General features: G+C 52.2%; 2 protein-coding genes across 3 annotated transcripts in view; one reads left to right on the plus strand and one right to left on the minus strand.

Annotated features, from left to right (window-relative positions):
- The window catches only part of ADPRM (ADP-ribose/CDP-alcohol diphosphatase, manganese dependent), a 331886-nt gene that overhangs the window by 231696 nt on the left and 76715 nt on the right, over window positions 1-23475 (minus strand). The window lies entirely within an intron of this gene.
- Window positions 7499-16073, plus strand: TMEM238L (transmembrane protein 238 like). The gene is made up of 2 exons (XM_089900339.1): window positions 7499-12462; window positions 13661-16073. Exon 1 carries the CDS (start codon window positions 7597-7599, stop codon window positions 7834-7836), a length of 240 nt encoding a protein of 79 aa, XP_089756465.1. The 5' UTR covers window positions 7499-7596; the 3' UTR covers window positions 7837-12462; window positions 13661-16073.

Below are 23475 nucleotides of genomic sequence, written 5' to 3' on the forward strand. Positions count from 1 at the left end.
CGTTCTCATAGGATGGGATCTCTTGTCATATTGATACATTAATTTACATGACTGATTGACATCTGCCCTCCCCAAACCTCCTTCCTCTCTTCCCTGTCACCACTTGAAGCTCCCTGAAGGCAGGCACTGCATTTCTCTAGCTCACTTCTAGCTGACTTTGCACCGAAAGATGTCTCAGCAGCTCAACAGAGCTGAGCCCAGCCCCAGCGGAGCCCACGGTGGACAGGCAATTAGACGTGGAGCCTGGGGGTGGAGGCACCCAAGCAGAGGCCGGGAGCGCGGCCCTGGGCCTGGCTGGAAGAGGAAGGGGGGTCACGGACAGCCGAGCCCTGTGCAGCTTCACCCTGGAACCTGCAAACAGGCTTTGCAATTGACTGCTCCTGAGGCAGGCAAGGAAAATGGTGACAGAAGATTCTAGCACCAAGCCCAGCAGATATCCTGGGGGCGATGCCTTTGGATTTATAGCTCTGGTAGGTCTTACTAGGTGCCCAGCACTTAATTCAGAGCTGAGGGCCAGCAGAAACAGACGGCAAAACTAAAGGGTGTGGAAAATAAAAACTAGAAGCACAGTAGACCATTTCCACTGTGTGATAAGACTTCACGGTATCATCGTGGAAGCATTTTGCTTCGGAAGGAGTTGTGGGAGCACAGCTTCCTCAGAAATAGAGAGGAGGCAAGAGGTGAAAGCTAGAAAGGGACACTGAATGGATCTGGGCAGAGTCGGAGGAGCTCTGGGAATCATTCTCAGCTTTCCCAATATCTGGGAGTGCCTGGGAGTTATAGAATGAATCTAGTCATAAACAGTGCGTGCTGGATTACAAGAAGGCAGAGCCGTTCCCTGAAAGGGACACCCAGCCTAGCGAGGGAGGTGGAAAACTCAGCAAATTACCTCCATGCATGTACCAGGTCCTATAAAAGTAACCGTGCAATTAAATAAACGTCTGTATCTTACTCCTTAGGATGGCTGTGATCAAAAGAACAGAAAACAGCAAGGCTGGGTGAGGATGTGGAGAGATTAGAACCCTCGTGAACTGCTGGCGGGAATGGAAAATGGTGCAGTTTCTATCGAAAGCAGTACGGAGGCTCCTCAACAAGTTAAAGAGTTACTATATGATCCAGCAATTTCACCTTTAGGTACATACTGAGAAGACTTGAAGGCAGGGACTCATACAGATATCTGTACGCTCATGTTCATAGCAGCATTATTCACAATAGCCAGAGGGGGAAAGCAACGCAAGTGTCCATCGACAATGGATGGATAAACCAAACATGGTCCATACATACAATGGAATATTATTGAGTCTTAAAAAGGAAGGAAATTCTGACACATGCCACAATACCGATGGAACTTTAAGACATTATACTAAGTAAAATAAGGCGGTTATAAAGAGATAAACATAATATGATCCCACTGACATGAGGTCCCTAGAGTAATCAAATTCACAGAGAGAGAAAGGAGAATGGTGGGTGCCAGAGGCTGGGGAGAGTGGAATGGGGAGTTATTGTTTCACGGGGACAGAGTTTCATTTGAAGACGATTGAGAGGTTCTGATAAGGGATGGAGGTGATGAGGCTGCACACAACAGTGTGTGTGTACTAAATGTCACTGAGCTGTACAGTTAAAAATGGTTAAAACGATAAATATGTGTTGTGTATACTTCACTACAATTAAATAACTTTTAAAAATAATATTTAGTTAAATGGGATTAAGAATGGAACTAACTTGATTCTCCAAGGATGCTGGGGAAAGAGGTGGCATGCAGATTGGGAGCCGAAAAAGAGGGAGATGTGGTATTTGTATTTAGTGCGGACCCACCAACAGACAGGTTGCAGCCACAGCTGTTACTATCCGAGTGAACGCAGGCGAGTCTCTCAACTGCTCTCAGCTCTGGAGCAGGAACAGGGCTGCTGGGAGGACAAGCTGATGCTGAATGTGGACGGATGCCACTGTACATGCAAGTGCAGCCCAAGTGCACGGAAGTGTGATTCTCTGCTAAATAGGGGACAACGTCATCAACCTACTGAGACCGAAGGTGATGGGCAAGGGGGAGGGGTGATGCGGGACGCCCTTGAGGTCTGAGTAAGAGTGACGAATGGTTAGGTTAGCCCTGTGGGGAATAAGATAGAAAGACCAGGGGAGAAAGCTAAAGGGTTTGCCAAGCAGCAGGAAGGGCTCCCTGAGCTGCATGTAGATGGGAGTCTAAAGGCGCAGGCAGGACGCTCTGGGGAGCTCTCTCAACCCCCTCTGGTAGCCTAACAGGAAGAATGAAGATCTCTGAAAATTGTCGGATGCTCCGAAAACAAGAGTGAATGTGCTTCTGAAAATAGTGACCCTATGCTCCAGCCCAGGAAAAAGGAGGAATACATGAAGATTCACTGGAGATCACTGGTCAGCATCAATGTTTTTCCACATTCCAGCACTGTACCTCTAGGGCTATATGAAATGTTCTGGCTGGCACACAGGTTCATGGCATAGTCACCTTAATTCTCATCCAGTCTTTCCTATGACTTCGGTGACTAAATTTCGAATGGGTACTGTAAATCTGTCCCCTCTGAAATCTGTGCATCACAGGCCTTCATTTGAGAAAGAGAACGGGCCTCAGGTTCAGCAGCTTCAATAGACAACTGCGTCTAGTTCGGGAGTTGATGAGTCTCGTCCACTGCTTAGTTTTGTAAATAAAGTTTTATTGGAACACAATAAAACTATGACCCCTTGGCTACAATGGCAGAATTGAATCGTTGTAACAGAGACCTCATGGGCCACCAAGGCTAAAATGTTTCATATCTGGCCCATTACAGAAAAAGTTTGATGACCTCTGGGCTAGTTTAATTAGAAAGTTTGTTTTCAGTGTATATAGTCTTAAATACTTGCTGTCTGTTATAAGTAATATCAGTTTTCCACTGGTGGCGGCAATAATTAATTGAAGTTAAAATCCATTTAAAGAAAAAAATTAACAAAATATCATAATACTAGCACATTAATATAATAACACATTAAAAACTTAAAATGGTGTTCTATAATGAAGAATAGAAGCAGACTGCAGATGTGGGAGAATCCTGGGGGCAGCACACATATGAGGTTTGGTAAACACTGGGTTATGAGAGTAGGGACAGTGGAGAGATTTGCGAATGATGGAGATAAAGAGCAGCTGCAGTAGAGATGAGACTGGGGACTGGAAAGTCATTTCACGAGGCTAAGGCATCCATCAGGGGTGGAAATGTAGCCATCAAGGATGGAAGGGGGGGCTCAGCACGGACCTAGTGGGGGGCGGTGGGACAGGGAGCTGCCATCAGGCGAAGCCAAGACTGATAAAGGGAAGAGGATGATGGTGCAGGAGAGTCGGTGGCAGGTCCCTCCCAACCTGGGGTTTTCCCTACAGAAGCATCGTAGCAGAAAGGATGTAATAAAAGACATCAGTGCCAACCACACAGTAACACTTGTCTATGTCCCAGAGTGCAGGTTCTAAGCACTTTACACCTATGAACTCACTTACTCTTCACAGTAACCCTGTGAAATAAGGCATTATTTTACAATGAGGAAATCGAGGCACAGAGAGGGCAAGTGACTTTCCCAAGTTTGCACAACTAATGCGTGGCACAGGCTCATGTGGTCAGACCTGCTCAGCATCTGAACCCTGTCACTCAGGAGGTGACTGAGCCTTGGTCAAATAGTCAGGCCCGGAACCGTGACTCTGGGTCAGCTGAGCACCTGGCTAGCCTGTTCCTGTCTCGGTCTCAGCTTGCCCTTTAGGAACCAGGTCATGGAGAGGCCGTCATACTCATGACATCACAGGGAGATGACAGATCATGATGACTTTGCCAAGGCAGTGACAAGGTCCCAACTGCCAATAGGGGGCAACACTGTGTGGCGGCAGCAGAAGCACAGCCCTCTCCAAGCCACAGGGGTGGCTGCAGCCCCCAGGATTCTCAGAAGTGGAGGGGCAGAGGGGCCCTAAGAGACCAGCCCTGGGAGTCACTGGCCAGGGGTTCGGGCGTCCGGCGGTGCCCTACACAGCACGTTCACGGTTCAGAAAGCATAACAGATGCCTACTGTCTTACATTTCCCCGTTTTGGTAATTTTTTTCCATCATATTTATCACTCTCTGAAGTGATATCATTTATGTATTGTTTAATTATCCATTATTTTCTCCCCCCTTAGAATGTTAACTCCGATGTCAGCTTCTGTAGTTGATGCTATTCCCTGCTGCCTGACATATAGTAGGTGCTCAAAAATACTGGTCTGACTTAAATCCCACTTAGGCTCAGACTTCTAAATGTGTTGAGGTCACTTGGGGTTACCCACTTGTGGAGGATGATGAGCTCCTTAGTGATCAGGGGTAGGGGGGCAGCCAGAGCCCAGGCAGCAAGAAGGCCCTGCGTCCTCGGCTTCTCTCCCGAGGGCCTAGGGACAACCAAGGGCATCTCGGTGTCCCAGGGGCTGAAGCACTCCTCCTGGTGCCTGGTGGCATGGTGGGCCACCTTTAATAGGGTGCTAACTTTGTCATGTTTTGGAAACCTTGGTTTGAGAGTCTAAATTTTCTATCTATACCACAGCTAAAGTCAAAGGGTATCCTCAAATGAACAATCCTTTTAGCTATTGTTACAGGTTGAATTGTGTCACCCCAAATTCATATGTTGAAATCCTAACCCCTAAGACCTCAGATGAGAACCTCATTTGGAAACAGGGTCATTGCAGATGAAATTCTTTAAGATGAGGTCTCACTGGAGTAGAGAGGGTCCCTAATCCAATACAACTGGTGTCCTTATAAAAAGGGTAAATGTGGACACAGAGACATGCACATAAGGAGATGATACTTGAATATGAAGATGATGTATCTACAAGCTAAAGAGTGACAAAGATGAGCAGGAAACCACCAGAAGCACAGAGAAGGGCCTGGAACAGATTCTCCCTCTGAAGGAACCCACCCTGCTGACACCCAGATCTCCGACTTGTGGCCTCCAGAACTGGGAGGAATCAGTTTCTGTTGTTCAAGCCAGCCAGCCTGGGGTTCTCTGTCACAGCAGCCCCAGGACCCTCAAGCCCCTGTTTCCAACCATGGAAAGGCCATGTAAGCTCCCTGGGGGAGGAAGAGGGTGGTGGCATCCTTGTTAAACTGAGCCTTTCAAGTGACTGTTTCTTGTATGACCTGCCCCTGATCTAAGCCAATCCCCATCCCCCACAAACCTAGGTCACTCCCCCACTGCTCAGCCTCCCACTTTTCCAGCCTGTCCTACTCAGGGCCTGGGTCTCACCTGGCTTTCCATCACCCGTCCCGTCTCCCCCAGCTGTGTGGATATCTAGACGCCTCAACACACAGGAGACGGAGGTCAGGGAACAGGAGCAAGGAGACACATCGGGCCGGGGTGGAGGACTCCTCACGCCCTGGCCAGGCTCCCGGGTGGCCCACAGTTAAGACACTCGGAAGGGTGGCCATGTAGTGTGAGAAGGAAAAGGCTGGCTGCAGGCGGAGAACAGGGTGGCCCATTTCCATAAGGCAGAGGAGCGATATTTGTGATTCTGGAGGACGAAGGTCAAGGGGAGGATGCTGCCTAGCTCTGGATACAGAAATTGTGAGTGCTTTCAATCTCCTCCCCTTTGCTCGTGAATATGTCATGGTTTTTTCAGCTGGAAACGTGTGTGTGTGTGTGTGTGTGTGTGTGTGTGTTTGTGAAAAATAGTAGAAATAAAAATTTGGAGGAGTTCCAGAACCTGAGGAACCCGTGTTCCCCTGGGATGCTGAGGGTCTGTGTTGAGTAAAGCTGACCTCAAGTGGGGTGGGGGGGAGACGACTTCACTCTTGCCGGCTTCTTTTTTTTTTTTTTTTCCATTATAGGTTATTACAAGGTATTGAATACAGTTCCCTGTGCTATACAGTAGGACCTTGCTGTTTATTTTATATAAAATAGTGTGCATCTGTTAACCCCAAGCTCCTACTTTATCCCCCTCGCACCAGCTGTTCTTTGACCCAGCATTTCAGGAGTATGATGACCAACCATCCCGGGTGGCTCAGGACTCAGAGACCTCCTGGCACCCAGAAATTTTCACACTGAAATTGTTGCTCACATTTATGTACACAAGATGCTGCAGAGGAGCCCAGGAACCTGTGGACAGCCAGGCCTGGACACACCAGCCTGGCCCTGCCCAGCCACACTAGGGTTTCTCCACCTGCCCTTGCAGAGGGCATTGCGGTCCTTCAACTGTGCTTCCCAAGAAACTCTCTCTAGTCAAAGCTGGGGGCAACAGATTGGAAGACTCACTGCTTCTCCTACCCAGGGAGGTGTTCTTGTGTAGGTACCTAATCCCTTCTGAGGACAGACTGGGAAAAGGATGCAAATACGGGGTGGAAGATTGGCTTTAGTGACTTCTCACTTCGGGATGCTCCAGACTGGCTACCTCGTTTCAGTCACGTCTTGCGTTTCAGATCCTAAAATCCGCCAACTTATAAAATTCTCTCCCTCCCTAATGCTTTTTTTCTGAAAGTTTCTCTTCATCCTGCTTATTTTACACACAGGAAACTAAATTCGAACCCCTTCTCATCCACGGTAGAAGGCAAAACAAAGAGTAGAAGTCCAGAGAGTTTGGTGCCCTGTTCAAGGCCCACGGTGAACGGGGGACAGAGGAGCGCTGCCTGCGTGGGCCCGCAGAGACGGCTGAAGACCAGACCGCTGCTGCGTTGTCCTCAGTTGGTGCTCACTCAGCACACCCTGGGAGTGGCCCGGTGATAAGAGCTGTTTCACACATAACCCCTCAGGATTGCGTGCAGTGAACCCGAGATGGAAAGCAAACGTGGAGTTAGTCAGTCTGGAAAACACACACGGCCAGAGAGCCAGGTAAACATTTCTTGACTTTTGCCAGGAGTTGCCTTCTGGTCCACGCCCAGCCCACCCAGACAGGGGCACGAGTCCCCTCCCTCCCTGGCGTCCCCTCTCTGTCCTCTCAGCCATTTTCATTGCTGTCCCTTCCCAGGGTCTGTGTTCATACCAAAGGGCTGTGATGAGCCCTGCTGTAGGAAGCTCGGGTCCTGGGGGCTTCAGAGCAGAGAACCTACAAGCCGCACAAACCTTTCCTGCTGCTGATGCACTCCTTACGGCACAATTTCAAAATCTATTTACATCAACAAACTCTCTTCCATAGCTTTTACATAAAACCTCCCGTTCCCACCAGGAAGAGTAGGGCAGAAGCGGGTAGGGGAGGAAGCCCCGACCCTACCACACGTCTCAGGAGCCTGGGAGGACTTGCCCAGGACTTGAGAGGCAGAACGAGGGCAGGACAGCCCCTCCCCCAGACCCACAGGTCCCAAGTCCCCAGATCCATCCAAGGGCACCCTGACTCCTCTCCTGCCACGTCACTTGGTTGGCCTCAGTGATGAGGATGTCATTCCTGAGCCATGAAACAGTTAAGAAATATCCACCCCACTGGCTGCCATGCTCATAAAGGGAGGTCCACGTGTACTTCCGTGTGGCTCCAGATGGGCGGCTCACTCATTTGCTCACACCCGGCGGGGAGCCAAGGCAGAGGCCAGCAGCACCACCACCTTCCCATGCAAATCAACCCCGGGAGTGCAGCTGGGCCCCTCCCGCTCCTGCCTCCCAGGCAATGCTCTTGGGGAGGCCTTGCGGAAGATGCCACCCTGGGCGCTGTGTTGTCTTCCTCGGCCTGGCCCTCGTGCTCGACGCTGTGGGCCTGGTCCTTTTGCTGCTGGGCATCTTCGCCTCCCTCGACTTCTGGGACTTCTTGGTCTACACGGGGTCCCTGATCCTGGCTTTCAGCCTGCTCTTCTGGATCATCTGGTACTCCCTCAACATCGACGTGCCTCTTGAGAAACTGGACTCGTAGTTAGGAGGCGGGCAGAGGAGGAAGGACTCAGGCTTCCTGGCAGGCGGAGGGGCAGGGGCATGCTGCGGCTCCCACCCCAAATGCCCCGCCGGGGACCAGGTGAGTGCACAGGAGACCTGCCTGGAGGGGTGGCCAGGACGCTGGGACAAGCAGGGGGAGGCTGGAACCCTCTGAGGCTACACAGGCAAGTGGCCCAAAGACTGTCCCCCAGCTGGGGCTTCTGTCAACCAGGAGAACGTGGGGCAGGTACTTCCAGTACCTCATGGAAACTGGAAAGAGGGTCTCCACAGACCCTATGACTTCTGATCCACCACGAATGGTCCTGCCATGCAGAACAGTAAGTTATCCCTTCGGCTTAAAACTTGGAGAAAAGAGCCCATCTCGATTCTCTGTTGGGGAGAATCCTTGCTGGGGAGAAAAGCCTTTAGCCCTAGCAGAGGATGGAAAGTTCCCCGATCCTGCTTATGCCCTTGCCTTGTGAGCTGTTCGCTGCAGCAGGAAACAGAGCAGATCCACCCAGCACGGTCCTTCTCACTTGCTTCCTCCCTGCACCTGCCCAGGTGGGACACACAGGAGGGGGTCAGGACCTGTCTCCACGTCCCCGCTCAGTGCATCTGCCCCCCTCCCAGCAGTGCCCCCACCCCACGCCCCCAGCCAGCCAGCACCCCCCAGCCAGCCCGGGGGACCGGAAGTCAAGGGACCATGGCTGACCATTTCATCCCAGCTGGGCCAGAGCTCGGTGGACCATGTGTAACCAAGGAGGCAGGTAACTGTAAGATTTTTCACATGGGCATGGAAAGCAAAAGATAGAGCTGGTCTGGCCCCCACAAGCCTGAATTAGAGATGGCGAGCTCTCCCCAGGGGACTAAAGTCAGAGTCCTGGTTGGTTTGGTCATCCTCCCCTCCTCCCAGGTGGGCAGGGACCTGCACTCAGGCACAGCCAAGCACTCCACTTTGAGTGCTGCATGTGAGAGCAAAGGTCACTGCTGAGTTGGAAGGAGGAAGTAATAATCGCGTCTTTTCTGGGGGATTCCATGTGACCCTTGGAAGTGAGAGACAGAGTGGCAGTTTGAAGAGGTTTCAGTAGGGGAGGCTAAACTGTCCCCGGCAGGTGAAAGGAAAGAGGTGAGAAGTCAGAGCACCTGGGCCTTGCTCGGAGCAGCACCACTTGTGTGCTGGTGACATTGCACAGGAGGCATCATGCCCTGAGCTTCAGTCTTCCCATCTGTAAAATGGGGATAATGTTACCTGCCCTTGTTGTTGCCATGGTCAAAAAGAGGTAAGGCAGGAAGAGGCTCTTTGCACATAATGTGGTTCTTACACATGCCAAGTGTTGTTACAAACACACAGCAGAGGGGAGTAAACTGACCCAGAGTCCCAGCTGGGGGTACCTTGGTGTGTCTTAAATTGGTAGTGGTGGGGGTCAGCTTGAAACTTCAAAATGTGCATCACGAAACTTCAAAGCAAGAAGGGACCCTGAACTTGTTTGCTCATTCACGAGGATGCGTCAGGCACTGTGCACGGCGGTGCGGGTGCTGGGAAGAGTAAGACACATGAGGTCTCTACCCTCGAGGAGTTCCCGTCAGGCTAGAGACAGACGTTAACCAGACAGTCTGACTAACAAGGTACGATAACAGTCAGGTGAGGACTGGAAGAAAAGGAACACCGCTCCTTGGGAACGTTCAGTAGAGAGGCTGACCCAGAAGGCGCAGTCTTACAGAGAGAGGCAACAGCTTGAGCAAACTTCCTGGGGTAGCAGGAAATAGAAGACAGCAGGGTGATTGAAGGGCAGAGGGCAAGTGCAGGAGAGGGTTAGGGCCCTGCAGTGTGGGGAGGCCAGACCAGGCAGGGCCTAAAAAACCCTCTCAAGGATTTTAGCCATTATTTTAAGAACAATAAGAAGTCATGAAAGAGACGTAAGCAGGGGTGGGGACGACATAATTTGATCTCTGTTTCCAAAAGACCACCTTGGCCGAGGCACGGATGACAGTGATGACAATGATGATGAGCAGTTCAAGTCCACGTGGGGATCTCAGTCACGTGCCTGAACAAGAAGGGTCTCCAGTTCAGTCTCCTTATCCTGCACGCCCTCCCCTCATTACACAGAAGGCAGTTCAATAACCCAGCAGCGAAGACCATGGGTCAAGACCCAGACTGTCTGGTTCGAATACAGTTTTGTTGCTTACTAGCTACGTGGCCTGGGGCAAGTTATGGACTAGCTATGGGCCTAGCTATGACTCCATGCCCCAGTTTCCTAAACTGTAAAACGGAGATGGTACTAATACTAGCCTCTGTTTCAGAGATGATGCTAGTAACAGCCCCGACCTCGTAAGGGCGTTGCAGAGATTAATTTAACGTGCGTATAGCACCGTGTGAGTGACGACTGATAAAACAAGGGGCGCTCCGATAAACCTCTGTCACGACGCAGGTAGCTAGCTGGTCCATTACAGCGGGGTGGGACCTTCCTCTAGGACAGACATCCCTGAAGCATTTCGACCAATTCTTCAAGCAGCATATGGCGTTCAGACTCCTCAGTGGGTGTAAGAATGAGGGCTGCCCCAGAACACCAGACTTCTGTCCAGGCTCAAAGAGACGTCAAAAGTTGTGGGTCCGTGGTAGCCTCCACTGAATACAATCACGCAAATATCTCCTTCACCTTCTCAGTCCCCAAACTCCAAGTTCTGCAGGACCCTAGAGCCAGCTGGCCCTTTTCATCCAGCTTCACCTGGACCCTGCCTCCCCGACAATGTCTGGGGCCGGCCCAGAGTGATGGGCTACACTGGTCTGGGACCCGCTGTGCAGGGGCTCCTCACTTACAGGAGCCGCTCCCCACCTCCTGGATGACCTCAGGCAAGTTACTGGCGTCCCTTTAGAGTAGGAGGTCTGGTCCCCAGGAGCGGTTTCATGCTGTTCCCTGCAGAGGCCACTGGGGGCCGGGGCTGGGGAGGGAGTGAGCAGGCAGGACGCCGGCAGCCCCGCCACACCCCCCCGAGCTGCTGGGTGCTCCGTATGAAAGTTCACACTGAGCTTGCACGTGAGGCTTCATGTGAACGCAAGTTCCGATGCTGAAAGATATTTCTTAAAGGCCTAGACTCAACCCCCTTACTTTGTATGACCTTTGGCCTGGGCATCATCTCCAACCATATTCATGATTTACGGGCAGTTTGTAACTGGCTCTGCTGGTTCCCTAATTCTCAGAGTGGAGCAAAGGGAAGAACACGGGTTCCATGAATTCACAGCCCAGCACGTCCCCCAGTCTCGGCAGGATGGTTGCTAGGACCTCCCCCACCCTACCCAGAGGGAAGCAAGCCACATCCCAGGCAGGAGTCACGACAGGGCAGGGCCACCTGGTCACTAAACCTCCAAGTCCCCCCAGGAGTTTCAGGACGACTGGCTTGTTTTTATCGCTCAACTGTGTATCAAGCGATTCTATCACTTGGTCACTGTATTTCCCGAAGCTTTGTTTGCTCCACGCTCTACTGGCTGAGCATTTCTTGTAGATAAAGTCCCTGCAAAGGCAGGGGAGGACACTTGTCCTTTAACAAGAGGGTGTGAGACTACACTCCCCCCACAAACACACACACACCACACATATACCCACAGCCCCGCCCTCCATACACATCCCCCCACGTACATGCACCCAGATTCCCCCCATAAGCACGCCCACAGACGCACACACACCCTACACGCACACCCACCTCTCCCATGGCCGCCACACGTCACACGCACCCAACACGCACACAGTCCATCACAGATACACTCACACACCCACACACGCCCACACTCCTCCCCTACACCTTCTACACACATCAATACCCTACACATGCGTCCCTCCCCCACTGCACACACGGTCACACGCACACCCTCACATGGCCTCACACTCACATGGCCTCCACACCCCATCCACCCTGTTCACACACAAACACGCCCTCACACCTGCCACGCGTGTTCCAGAAACACACCCCACAGAAACAAACAATCCCGCTCCCCTGCAACCGAAGCCAAAGGGCACGGGAGGCTCACGGCCTCGAGCCCTGGAAAGTTAACTTTTTCCAACACGCAGATTCTCCTCTCTGCCACAGAGGGGCCAGTGGGGCTGCCCGCACAGCCAGACGGAAAGGCCTGCACCCCCGCTCGGCACGGGCTGCATGGAGGGCCAGACATTCCTCTAATCCCCGGAGGAATTTTTAACCTAGAGGGAGAGGTAAGGCAAGTACACAGGGCCTCACAAAGAGTACACGGAAGGAGCGCAGTCTCACACGGGCTCTGAAAGCCCAGATGAGGAAGAAGCGCCCCTGGCTGGGTGGGAAAGGGGGTGGTGTGTGGCTTCAGACGTCTGGGTCCTGAGCAACAAGTAAGAACGTGACAGGCAGAGCTGGCGCTCGGGCAGGGCCAGAGGGAAGGACCGCAGAAAGGGAGGAATGAAAGAGTGGCCCAGAAAGGGTGAGCAGACACAGGGGACCGGGGTTAGGGGTGCTCATTGCTGAACTCGGAGGATGCTGAAAGCCACATGAGGATTCTGAAACTTGGAAAGCAAGGAGGAATTTTCGATGACTTCACGGCCTGGAGAGCAACACGGCTGGGCTCCGCTTGAGGAAGAGTAACTTGGCGTCATGTGCAGCAGGGGTAAGGGATGAGAGGCACGGGGACGGGGGACCATTGGAAAGCAGGGGTAGTAATAAGAAAAAATGATGGCCACAGGGAGGAGGGGAGAGGGGCAGAGAGAGAGCATGGTGGACAACAGACGGACGTCCTGGTGTCCCTCAGGGGGGTAGCGGTGTCAAAGGCTTCAGAAAGCACTGCCACCGTGGAACAAGGAGGTCAGGGGAAGGCAGGGGTTTGCTCAAAATGAGGTGTTTTCCTTTGCACGTGCAGAGCTGGGGGTGCAGACGGTATCGATGGGCAGAACTGCCCAACTGGAGTTGAATGTGCAGACTTTCAACTCAGAAGGGCGATCAGGCGTGGAGATGGAGTTAGGGGCTGGAGACAGGACTGCGGACGAGATTGTAAAGGGTGGGAAGGAGGAGGGAAGGAAGGCAGGTCGGGAGCCCAAAGAGGATTTGGGCGGGTAGCAAAGAAGGCAAAGGAGGACACGAGACCAACGGTGAGGGGAACTGACCTTCAAACACTGCTGAGTCGTAAAGCAGGGTGTAGCCTGAGGAAGGATGATGGGACTTGGCAATGAGCCTTTATCAGTGAGGTTGGGGACAAAAACGAGACTGGTGTGCCTTGTGGAGTGGCTGCTGAGATGTGTAAAGGGGCGAGCGCAGATCAGTCTAAAAAGTCTTTGGCGATGAAATGGAGGGGGTAGGCCAGTAGCCTGACGGCATAGCTGGTCTGAAGTATGGTTTCTTCAGAGGAAGGGGATGCAGAAAATGGAGCAGGATGGCAAGGGCGGGGCGGGGGGGGAAGGAAACCAGCAGAGAGGAAACGAGGACGCTGAAGTTACAAATGGAGAAGGATGTCTGGCTGTGCCTGGGGTGCAGGTGGGTGGTGGGGTCCAGAGGCCAGGGAGAGATTTGCTTGGCCTGCAGGGAAGGATGGGGAAAGATAAACGGAGGTTTGGTGAGTGCCTGGGTATTTACTGGGCCACTTATTTTCATGACCTCATTCAGTCCTTACAGCTCTGTGGGTTAGGGGTTCAGATCCCCATTTTACAAGTGAGGAAACTGAGTCTCAAGGTAGTTTCAGGACTAGTCCACTGTACCTGTGCTGTCGAGGGCCAGCATTAGAATGCACAACTGAGTCCAGCGGACTCCAAGAACTATGCCTGTTTTGACAGATTCGAATCTCGGACTGACCCATCTCGTCTTCATTTATTCAGCCCAAGTCCCATCTGGTGGAGAAGCAGCAAAGCAAGCGGATGCCCTGTTTCTGCAACACATCCTGTAACAGAACCCGGAAGGAACCAGAGGCTGTGAGGTGGAAGCTCTCAAAGCACCTGCTAGGATGCCCAGGAATGGCCACGAGTGCCCAGCTTCCGGCGGGTTCCAGGCTCCATCAAGAGACCAGCACCCCTGCCCTGGGCCACTGACACCACTGCCGGCACCCCAGCCGTTTGTGAGGGTCTGGGGAGCCCCTAATGTTTGCACAGTGGGACTTTTATGGCAATAACCCTGCTGCTGTGAGCTTGCGCACCCAACGAGAAGTCCGTCCAAAGTCCGAATGGGATCTCCTGCAAGCAAGTATCACATGACGTTGCTGCCTCTTCTGCTCTTCGGCTCTTTGGACAGACTGTGTGAGCCCCTGGAGGGCCCACCTCATCCATCTCTTGGTGTCGTCCAGTCGGCACGTGGTAGTGTATTTCAACATGCTGGTTGCCAAGGCAAATGCAGAGCCAGTGCTGAGTGCAGGAGGTCCCCCTCCTCGGTGCTGGACACCCGGAACCACCAGTGCCGCCCCCGACTTGCACGACCGGGCCACGCTGCGGGGGGGGGGGGGGTTCACATTGAGCTTTTAGTCAAATGAAACCCTCTGGGCATTTTTCTGACAAGTTTCTGACAAGCGTTTTCTAGACTCTGCTGTGCTGTCCTTGCCTCATTCGTTTCTTGATCCTAAGAGCAGGCCTCTATTTTTATCTTAATTCAATTGCATCTAGCCCCACACAGCCCAACTAGAGCACCTAGCAACCTTCACAGGCTCATCAGACGTGCTCATGCCTGTCACCTGTGCTCGAGCTGCCCCACTAATTTATGTCCCCCAGCTTAATTTTGTACTTTTTATTTATATCTCACCCTAAACGTGTATGTGTTTCTTCCAGAAGCTGCCTCAGATCTTTTGTGGTGTGAGGTAGTACCTAAATAAAGAAGCTGATTGGCCTTTTAACACAACATAACCTATTTCTGGGTCTGCATGATTTCATAACTACTCCCAAACTCCCGGCTTTAGGGAATCTTCTTCCCATTCGTTTAACCTGCCTCTGTGCAAATCCCAGAATTCTACATTCAGTACAGCACCTCTTGGGAAGAAACGCACAGAGCCCAGTGGATGGAGACAGTACAAAGGTTATCCTGACACCGTGGAATCTTCTGGAAGCTCTGTGCTCGGCCACCAGGCCAGCTTCTCAGAATTAGGCTGGACTCAGGAACCTGAAGAGATATCATGAAAGAACATTCCAGATAAGGCACCAGAAGAAAGATTCCCCTCCTACCCAGAAGCGTCCTTGACCGTCGTCGCTTGCAATCCTATCGATCTTTCCAGTTGGAAATTTCTCGGTGTGTCAGACCTGACTCCATACATGGAGGAAACATTTCCCTTTGCTTGAAATTGTAACGTTAGCACGGGAGGGAAAGTCACATATAATCAAAATCACTGAACAATTCCTTAAGAAGACACTTGCTGGTGGCCACATAACTTCTCTTCATGAGACCGAGCCAGGTTTCTATTCTAGAAGTGGAACAGGTTTCTGTTTCTTTGGCTGGGAACCAAATGGAATCGTTGGCTGTCGTTTCACAGCAGCCATGTTGTCACAAATATGCAAATCTTGAACATCGAGGCTCATGCTCAGCCCAAAGCACGTGCTCACATCTGCGAGAGGCTGGGTGAGCGGCAGCAGCAGGTTCCCATCTCCTGCGCCACCCTCCCTAAAGCGAATCTCCCTCCTCACTTAACATCTTCCTCCTTCGTTCTTTCTTCTGCTGGATAGTCTGCAATTTAAATGCGTGTATGAGACGGCTCTCCATAGAGAGCATTTGTTCAACTCCTAAGGCCTCCTGAGTTACAGGGTGTGCTCCTGCAGGGTGGGCACCGGACCACTGCTTTGGAGAATGCATGCAGAATACATCTGTGATAAAAAGTAGGGGGCGAAGTGAGTGCAATTCCAGCTGACGACCTGCTGGCCTTTGCATGAACCCCGTGGGAGAAAAAGGAGGTCCACATAGGAGGGCTTCCTAGAATTTAGCTTCAACCATCTGGAGACCCCAGTCAAGAGCTGGAACTGAGAAGGCACACTTAGGCAATGCATGTGCAAAGTCGGGGTGTTCCCTCAGAGGCGAGGCTTGGTCCACAACTCAGTGTCCACCAGGACAGGGCAGTATCTCAGGGACCCCCGACGGCACAGGCACCAAGTTCAATCTCAAAGATGATGAGAGCAGCATTCCATCAACTGGATGCAGGTCACCTGGGGGTCACACAAATGCAGATTCCAATTCAGTCGTCCAGGGAGGGGCCAGGGACTCTGCATTTCTAACAAGTACCCAGGCAGTACCACTGCTGCATTAAAACAAAGAAAGTGTCCTTAAGATAATCTGAAGAGTGAGCATCTTGAACAACGCTGTCATTTTAGAGATGGGGACGCTGAAGCCTGCAGGCGAAGTGAGTTTCCCAGGTTCAAGCCGCTGAAGAGCAGCAGGTCCAGCACCGGGGCCCAGGGCTCCAGGCTGCCGGTCCAGCCCTCTTCCCCGCCCCCGCCCACCCCATGAGCCGCTGACGGGTTCTTCTGAGCTCTGCCGAGCCCTGGGCAGCGTGAGCGAGTGAGCAGGGCAGTGGCCAGGGCAGGTGAGGCAGCTCACACCGCAGGTGAGTCATGAACCGGCGTGGCTCGCTTCAACCTGGCTGTGCCGTGTGCCCGTGAATGTGGTCCTGACCAGGCTTCCATGCTGCTCTGTGTCACTGCAGATTCCAGAGCCATGAGCCCATGGGCACGCATCACGCAAGGCAAGTAGGGTGGAGAGGGAGAAGGAAACAGGAGAGGCTGTGTTTCCACCAGGCAGAGCCACGTGGAACTGGGCTAGGTCTGATCTGGGCTCGTCCTCCCAGTGGGCTGGGCATGGGGAGCCTCCTACCACTCGCAGGGCCATCTTCTCGGCCCCTGCCCCTATCTGTTCCTTTGAACGAAAACTGGACTCTTCCAGTGACCTGACTCAGTCAACTCTGCCACTGACAAGCTAAGTGGCCTTACAGGGGATCCTCACCTATTAGGGGATAATAATAATGACATCACAATCACAGGACCTAATGTGATTCAGCGCTGGCTTTCTGAGACTCACAACCTCCTGAATGTAAATACCTTACAGTGTACCGTTCCTCCTTTGCAGAAGTCAAAACAGAGAGCTGTGAAGTTTAGGTCATCTCCTCAGACGCCTAATGATTCCAGGACTACAGGACCTGTCATTTATAAAGCTATTTACAGTCAAGTCTGCCGCTAATAATCAAGTCTACACTTCACACAACCTCATCCCCACACTTTACTGCAGAGACAACCCACCAGGACCCACAAAGCCGGGGCAGATGGGCATTCTAGGGGCAACGGTGGGTCCACCCCGGCCCTGCAGCCCACCCCCAATCAATGGCCTTAAAGCTCCCCCGATTCAACTCTCCCCTTGGTGAAATTACAGTGCCGTGGAGGAAACTGATCAGAAGCTGAGTCCACCACGTGGAGGCCAGCTCGGAAATGTATTTGCATGAAGGACCAAAGAGCCCTCTGGGTAAAGACGAACCCTAAGGGAAAAGAGAGTCAGGCTGACAAGGGTAGCCCGGTAACAGATACTTAACACAGGCGTGCTTGGCTTCCTGCGTCTCCCAACAACCCTTGCTTGTGCTCGGGGAAGAAGGGCTATAAGAAGGATTAGGCCAGTCTGGGGTGAAACTGTATGATATCCGGGTCCATACGCTGTCACTTGGACACACCCAGCACAGACTTGGGTTGTGCTGGTTCCTGGTAGACACAATGATATCTGGCAGAAAAGTGACACAGGAGGTGCTGATAGCTGACTGGACTTGCTGGCGAGTTGAACTGGCTCTTCCAAGACCCCCAAAGTTTCTTGCCAGGGCAGACACACAAGGGGGTGAGGGGCCGGCTGGGAAAAGGCAGGTAACAGTAAATCACTCCTTGTCGGGGACACTTAGGTGAAAGGTGCAGACAGCTAGAAACCGCAAACCAGCCTGGGAATGGCAGGTGTCCCTGGGTGAGAAGTGCGTGTACTTCTCACTCTGACGACTAAGCGTGGCAAGTCTGGGGTAGCTGTGTCTGCCTTCCCACCACCACACAGCCTCCTCTCTTCCTTCATTCCTTCACTCAGCACAGATTCACCTCTGGCCTCACTCCTCCTGGATCCCAAAGGCTGCCCCGACGGGGAGATCCTTCAGCACTTGGAGCTGGTCCCTCTCGGGAAAGGGAGGGGGAGGGGACGTACAGATTCCCACCACGCTCCACCTCTGCAATGCCCATGCCGTGCTGGGCTGCGTGCCCCCAAATGCCCCGAGTCAGCGTGCAAAGACATAAGCTACACACAGCCTCTGTATTTCACAGGGCAACACCTAGACGCTGCTTCCACATCCAGGCATCCTGTTGGCAAGGATCTCCACGTCCTTCCTTCCTGCCTCTCCTTCCCCAAGCCGACTGCTTCTGCAATAGCAACCCCTCCCCACCCCGGCCACTATGCAGCCGTTTTCCTCTCCACCAGCTTCACTTCCAAGCCAGGGCCTTGCCCTCTTCAGTCTGGATTCTGTTCGCCGGGGCACCATGCCGCCAGCACACAGCCTCAGCTCAGATGTCCTCTCACCCGACCCCATCTTTCTGACCAGCCTTCCTCACCCCCATCATCCCGGGACTCCGGGGCCAAAGTTTGCGGAGTCCACATCTACCCTGCCAACCAGAGCCTCCAGGCCCTGCCCAGAGTCTCTCCTTCTGAAGAGTCCAGGCCAAGGCAGCCACCCTAGGCCTCTGCCGTCGCCTGGAACAATGAAGCAGGGACTCTCAAGGTGCAGTCCTGGGACCAGCAGGTCAGTCTCACTGGGGAATTTCCTTAGAAGGGCAAAGGCTCCGGCCCTGGTTGGGTGACCAACTCATCCCAGTTTGCCTGCCTCAGTGCTGGGGATTCCTATCCCAGACCTGAAATGAGAGGCTCTGGGGGCGGGGCCCAGCAATCAGGTTCACCAAGCCATGAGGGGATTCTGATGCACCCTCAAGTCTAAGACCCTCTACGGGAAAGGAGCTTTGAAGCCAAACCTGTGCTTGGAGGCTGTCCTCCGGGTGACCCCATCTCCTCCACCGGCTCCCCTCCCTGGTTCAAGGACAGCAGACCTTGTCCACCATCACATGGAGTCCTGGCCAGGCTGTACCAGCCCCAGGCGGCTCTATCAGCTCTGAGGGACCTCGCATCCTGGCCAGCCCGTACTGTCCCGAATCACCTGCCACTAGTGTCCCTTGCCGGCCAGGGGCTGGTTTTTTCCCCTTGTTTCTTCTGCATTTCAGTTTTCAAGAAATTTAAGTTTCCCATTGTTTCAGAAGAAAGTCAAGAGGGGGAAGCGGCTGGAGCTGCTGGAGGAAAAAGGAGAGAAGAGGCAGGAGAAAACTCTGGGGGAAAAAGGGTGGAAGGCACTGAGGAAGTGAGATGGTGGAAGGAGATGAAAGGAAGGCTGGGCTGGGGAAAGGTGAGAGGAGAGCCATGGGAGGCAAGCTGAGACGGGAGCAAATGGGGAAAGAGCGTTTCCCACGGTGTGCTTCGTGGGCCAGGAGTGGCAGCAGCCTCGCCTGGAACCGGGCTCCACCTGCAAATTCTGGATCTCACCCCAGACCTTCTCAGCCAGAAAACCTGGGACTTTTAAAAGTCTTCCCAGTAACTGGGATGCGCACTACAGCTTGAGAATCACTGGGCTGAATAGTTCTCTTGTTTATTTAAGCAGGCATGCTGCCCCTCCATCCTGGATTCCAGTGTTGTTTTGAATTTCTGCCTGGGGCATGGTGACTCGGAAGAGTCCTAATGTGACCCTCACACACACACCACCTCTTGGCCTAATGACCTCCAGAGATGGGAAGAAACAGCTGTAACATCCTCCTTCTCCTCCATCACTCTCATTGTACCACTGGTACCACCAGCCTCTGGCAGCTCTAGACTGTGCAGTCTTTTTCTGGGAGGTTTTCGGGCCTGAAAAGAACTCTAAGGCGCCCCTGGGTCCCGTGTTACTTCCCAACCAGTTTAACATCAAGGACCGCCTTTATTATTTTTCTCCCATTTCTCCCATATTGTCTTGAAATATGTTGTCTGCCAAAGAGACTAATCATTAAGGAATAATTAATTCAGTTCCCCGTGATTTATTAATCAACCACATCCATAACTGGGTATGCAAAAAGTAGAAAACAGATGTATTATGGTTTCCATTAGAGTTTTTGAAACATTTAAAACAATACATTACAACTACCATGAACCCCTGGGCGTCTGGGGAAGAACAGATGAAACCAGAGATTCCAGATCTCAGCTGCCTGGGTGAACAAAGGTAGTATGAGGAAAGGTAAAACAATAAACAAAGCGTTTACAGGCTCCTGCCGCTGTCCCTGCACCCAACCCGCTCAGGGCTTGGCCCCTTCCAGGAACTCTACCCTCCCTCTGGTTCTGGGTTTCTCCAAAGGGCATCTCACAGACGCACCAACAAGGCCAGTCCTAACCCAGTGAGGCTCGCGGGCCCCCCTCCTGCCCTGCCCCCCTTACCAGACCCCACCTCTTCCTCCTGCAAACACAGGAGTTGGTTTTCAGTCTCCACCATTAAACACACCGGCGCCCCCAAAAGATGCCAGGCTAACGGGGCGGGGAGGGGGGAGGGGCACGGTCCACAGTGCGATTCTAGGTGCTAGAGAAATGATTGCTGCCATTTCTGCCTACGGAGCCCCTGTCCAGACACAAATGCGTGGGAGAGTGGAGTTGGATCCCTCTTCCTCTCCAGTGACTAAGGCTTTGCTACTGCTTTGGCTGGGTGGGCCTGCCTCTCACTGCTCAGGACACCTGTCAACCAAGGCATCTCAAGGCAGAGGAGAGAAGGAACAGGACTGGGGAAGGAGCTAGGAGAGCCCTGCCCCAAACAAGAAGTTTCTCGACAACTTCTTTCTATCTTTAAAATCTGTATGAATGTTGCCATTTTATTCCACAATACATTTGTGCTTGTTCACTACTTTAAAGATGTTCCCAAATCTTCAAATACAATTGGCGTCGTTTTACCTGTGGGTTTGCTCTTCCCGACACAAGGACACGGACCCCAGAGGGCCAAGCAGCCCAGATGGGAAGGAATTCTCACTGCTGGTAGCAGTTCTTTCCCTTGAGGCTCCTCGGCCAATCCTGGGTGGACGTCTGCCAGTTCACCCGGCAGACAACCGGGCAAGCCCAGCCGCGTCCAGACATCCCAACTGCACATCAGGAAGCACCACTCTTGTCCAGGCTCCGTGTTTCCATCTGAGAAAGCTGAGGCCCCAGCATGCTGAGTGACTCAGCCAAGGCCACACCACCTGTTATTGACAGAGCCTGAACACACGTTTTCTGACTCCCGACCTACTTACTGCTCTTTCTGCCATCCCATCCTTCCTCTCTAGGTGAGGACAAAGGACTGGCAGTGAAACAAGGACCGTCTCAAGGATGAGCACCTGGTCAGCAAGCCAGGTGGACCAGGCTGCGTTCAAAGGAACTGTTCTGTACCTCTCCTATAAAACGGGAGTGTCACTGCCAGCAGTATACACTCCAGAGGATTGTTTGAGACGTGCGCTGGGGAACAGACATAAGGGCTTCGGAAAAGTATGAACAAACTTGATCCCGTGCTGGGGAGGCTTGGCTGAGGCTTTGTTCCCTCCACACGTGTCCTTCTTCTCGGCCTGTCTGCAGCAGCCCAGCACACACATGGGCTGAAGTGTGGGAAGCTGACCCTGAAATAGTGATGGCCAGCCTGCCACATGGACCACATCCCACCATCGCGCCTCCAAAGCCCACAGAAGGCGTCACTCAAGGCTCGTGTGACTGGGCCACTGGGCCCGCCGTGGCCTCCACCCAGGGCCACAGGCGCCACCACCAACCCAGTGAAGCGGGTTCCTGACAGGAAACTCACTCATCATTCTTATCACCTACAGTTTATATGAGCCAGTTGTCAGGGGTCAATTACGCGGGCGAACTAAGACGAGCCACCACGAGGGATGGACACCTACAACTCACACACCCCACGCCCTGTGCCACAAGCGATTCAGACTGCAAAGAGCCCCGATTAATAACAACAAGCTTACTAATCAATGTCGTTCTGCATGAAATCTATACTACTTAATACTATAATCTATAATATTTCCACTGTCCTTCATCCTAAATCCCTCTTGGCCTACTTGACTGGGTGAGAGTCTTCATATATAACTTTATAAATGAGTTTGGTAGGTCTGGTACTGAACAGAAAAAAAAAAAAAAAAAAAGAAACAACCCTGTTTCCCCATAAACCAATAAGCTTACAAAGAGAACTCAGAGAAGGTCTAGAGATGGAATTTAAAGTGTGAAAGCAAGAAAGGGTAAATGAAGAGGAGGATTGCTTGGAATGGGCAGTTACATGCTTCCAACCTGAACCAAACAAGCTAGTGGAGTGGCCTGAGGCTGTGTGCTTGTTACTTACCTCATCCACAGACAGATCCAGCTCTGTGTTATAAATAGCTTTACACTTGAAGAGTTTTTTGAATGTGCTGGATGAGAGCAGATGGGAGGGGGTGGAAGTGAGGGAAGCAGAAAGGGAACCAGATGAGAAATTCAGAGTCCTACCCCCCCCGCCCACTACTACCACACACACTTCCAATGCCCTGAATCTTGGAGGCGGGGTAAGAGTCACATAAGAGACAGCCACAAATGGTACTCCAGCAATGGAGCTTTAATTTGGAGGGTAGTCTAGGAGTGAGCATAATATAAAACACCACAGTTTGATGGTAAACCCCCCAAAGTAGAAAGTTAATAGCTGATTTGACCCTCATGCAAAGTGTAATGCAAAGTTCCCCCTCATTATTGCAAACACACACGCACTCACAAACACTCACACTCACCTGTGGTCCCTCTCCCCTTGCTGGTGACCCTCCACCTGTCTCTACCTTCAGCTGAGGCAAAGACAGCTTTGGACTAGAAGAAGTCAGACCTGGGTTCTAGTTTTAACTCTGCAACTTGCTGGCCAAATGACTTTGTCACTAAACCTCCCTTGGAGACTCCAATTTCATCTGTAAAATGGGCTCTTGTAACCATCAAGTGAGATACATACAGTAATAGCCAAAGAGGAAGGCAAATAAGCACATGAAAAATGTTCAACATCATTATCCATTAACAGGCAAATTAAACCCACAGTGAAATAACCCTACGCACACATTCAGGTAACTAAAATTTAAAAGATTGACCTCACCAAATGCTGGCAGGGATGTGGCGTGACTGTAACTCTCATGCATTGCTGATGGGATGCAAAATGTCATATGATCCAGTCATTCTAGTCCTAGGTATTTACCCAAGGGAAAGAATGTATACATCTGTACAAAGATTCGTACACAGATGTTTATAGCAGCTTTATCTGTAATAGTCAAAGGTGGAAACAACTGGGGCTTCCCTGGTGGCACAGTGATTAAGAATGCGCCTGCCAATGCAGGGGACACGGGTTCAAGCCCTGGTCCAGGAAGATCCCACATGCCGCGGAGCAACTAAGCCCGTGCGCCACAACTACTGAGCCTGTGCTCTAGAGGCCACAAGCCACAACTACTGAAGCCCGCGCACTTAGAGCCCGTGCTCCGCAACAAGAGAAGCCACCGCGATGAGAAGCCCACGCACTGCAATGAAGAGTAGCCCCTGCTCGCGGCAACCAGAGAAACGCCCGCGCGCAGAAACAAAGACCCAACGCAGCCAAAAATAAAATAAATAAAATAAAATAAATACATTT

The sequence above is a fragment of the Delphinapterus leucas genome, chromosome 19, assembly GCF_059928025.1.
Source record: "Delphinapterus leucas isolate spDelLeu-1000000601 "Yukka" chromosome 19, BTC_Dleu_Yukka2, whole genome shotgun sequence".
Taxonomy (NCBI): Eukaryota; Metazoa; Chordata; class Mammalia; order Artiodactyla; family Monodontidae; genus Delphinapterus; species Delphinapterus leucas.

Coding starts and splice junctions, on each gene's coding strand:
- TMEM238L (XM_089900339.1), top strand. CDS start 7,597: ATGCTCTTGGGGAGGCCTTGCGGAAGATGCCACCCTGGGCGCTGTGTT.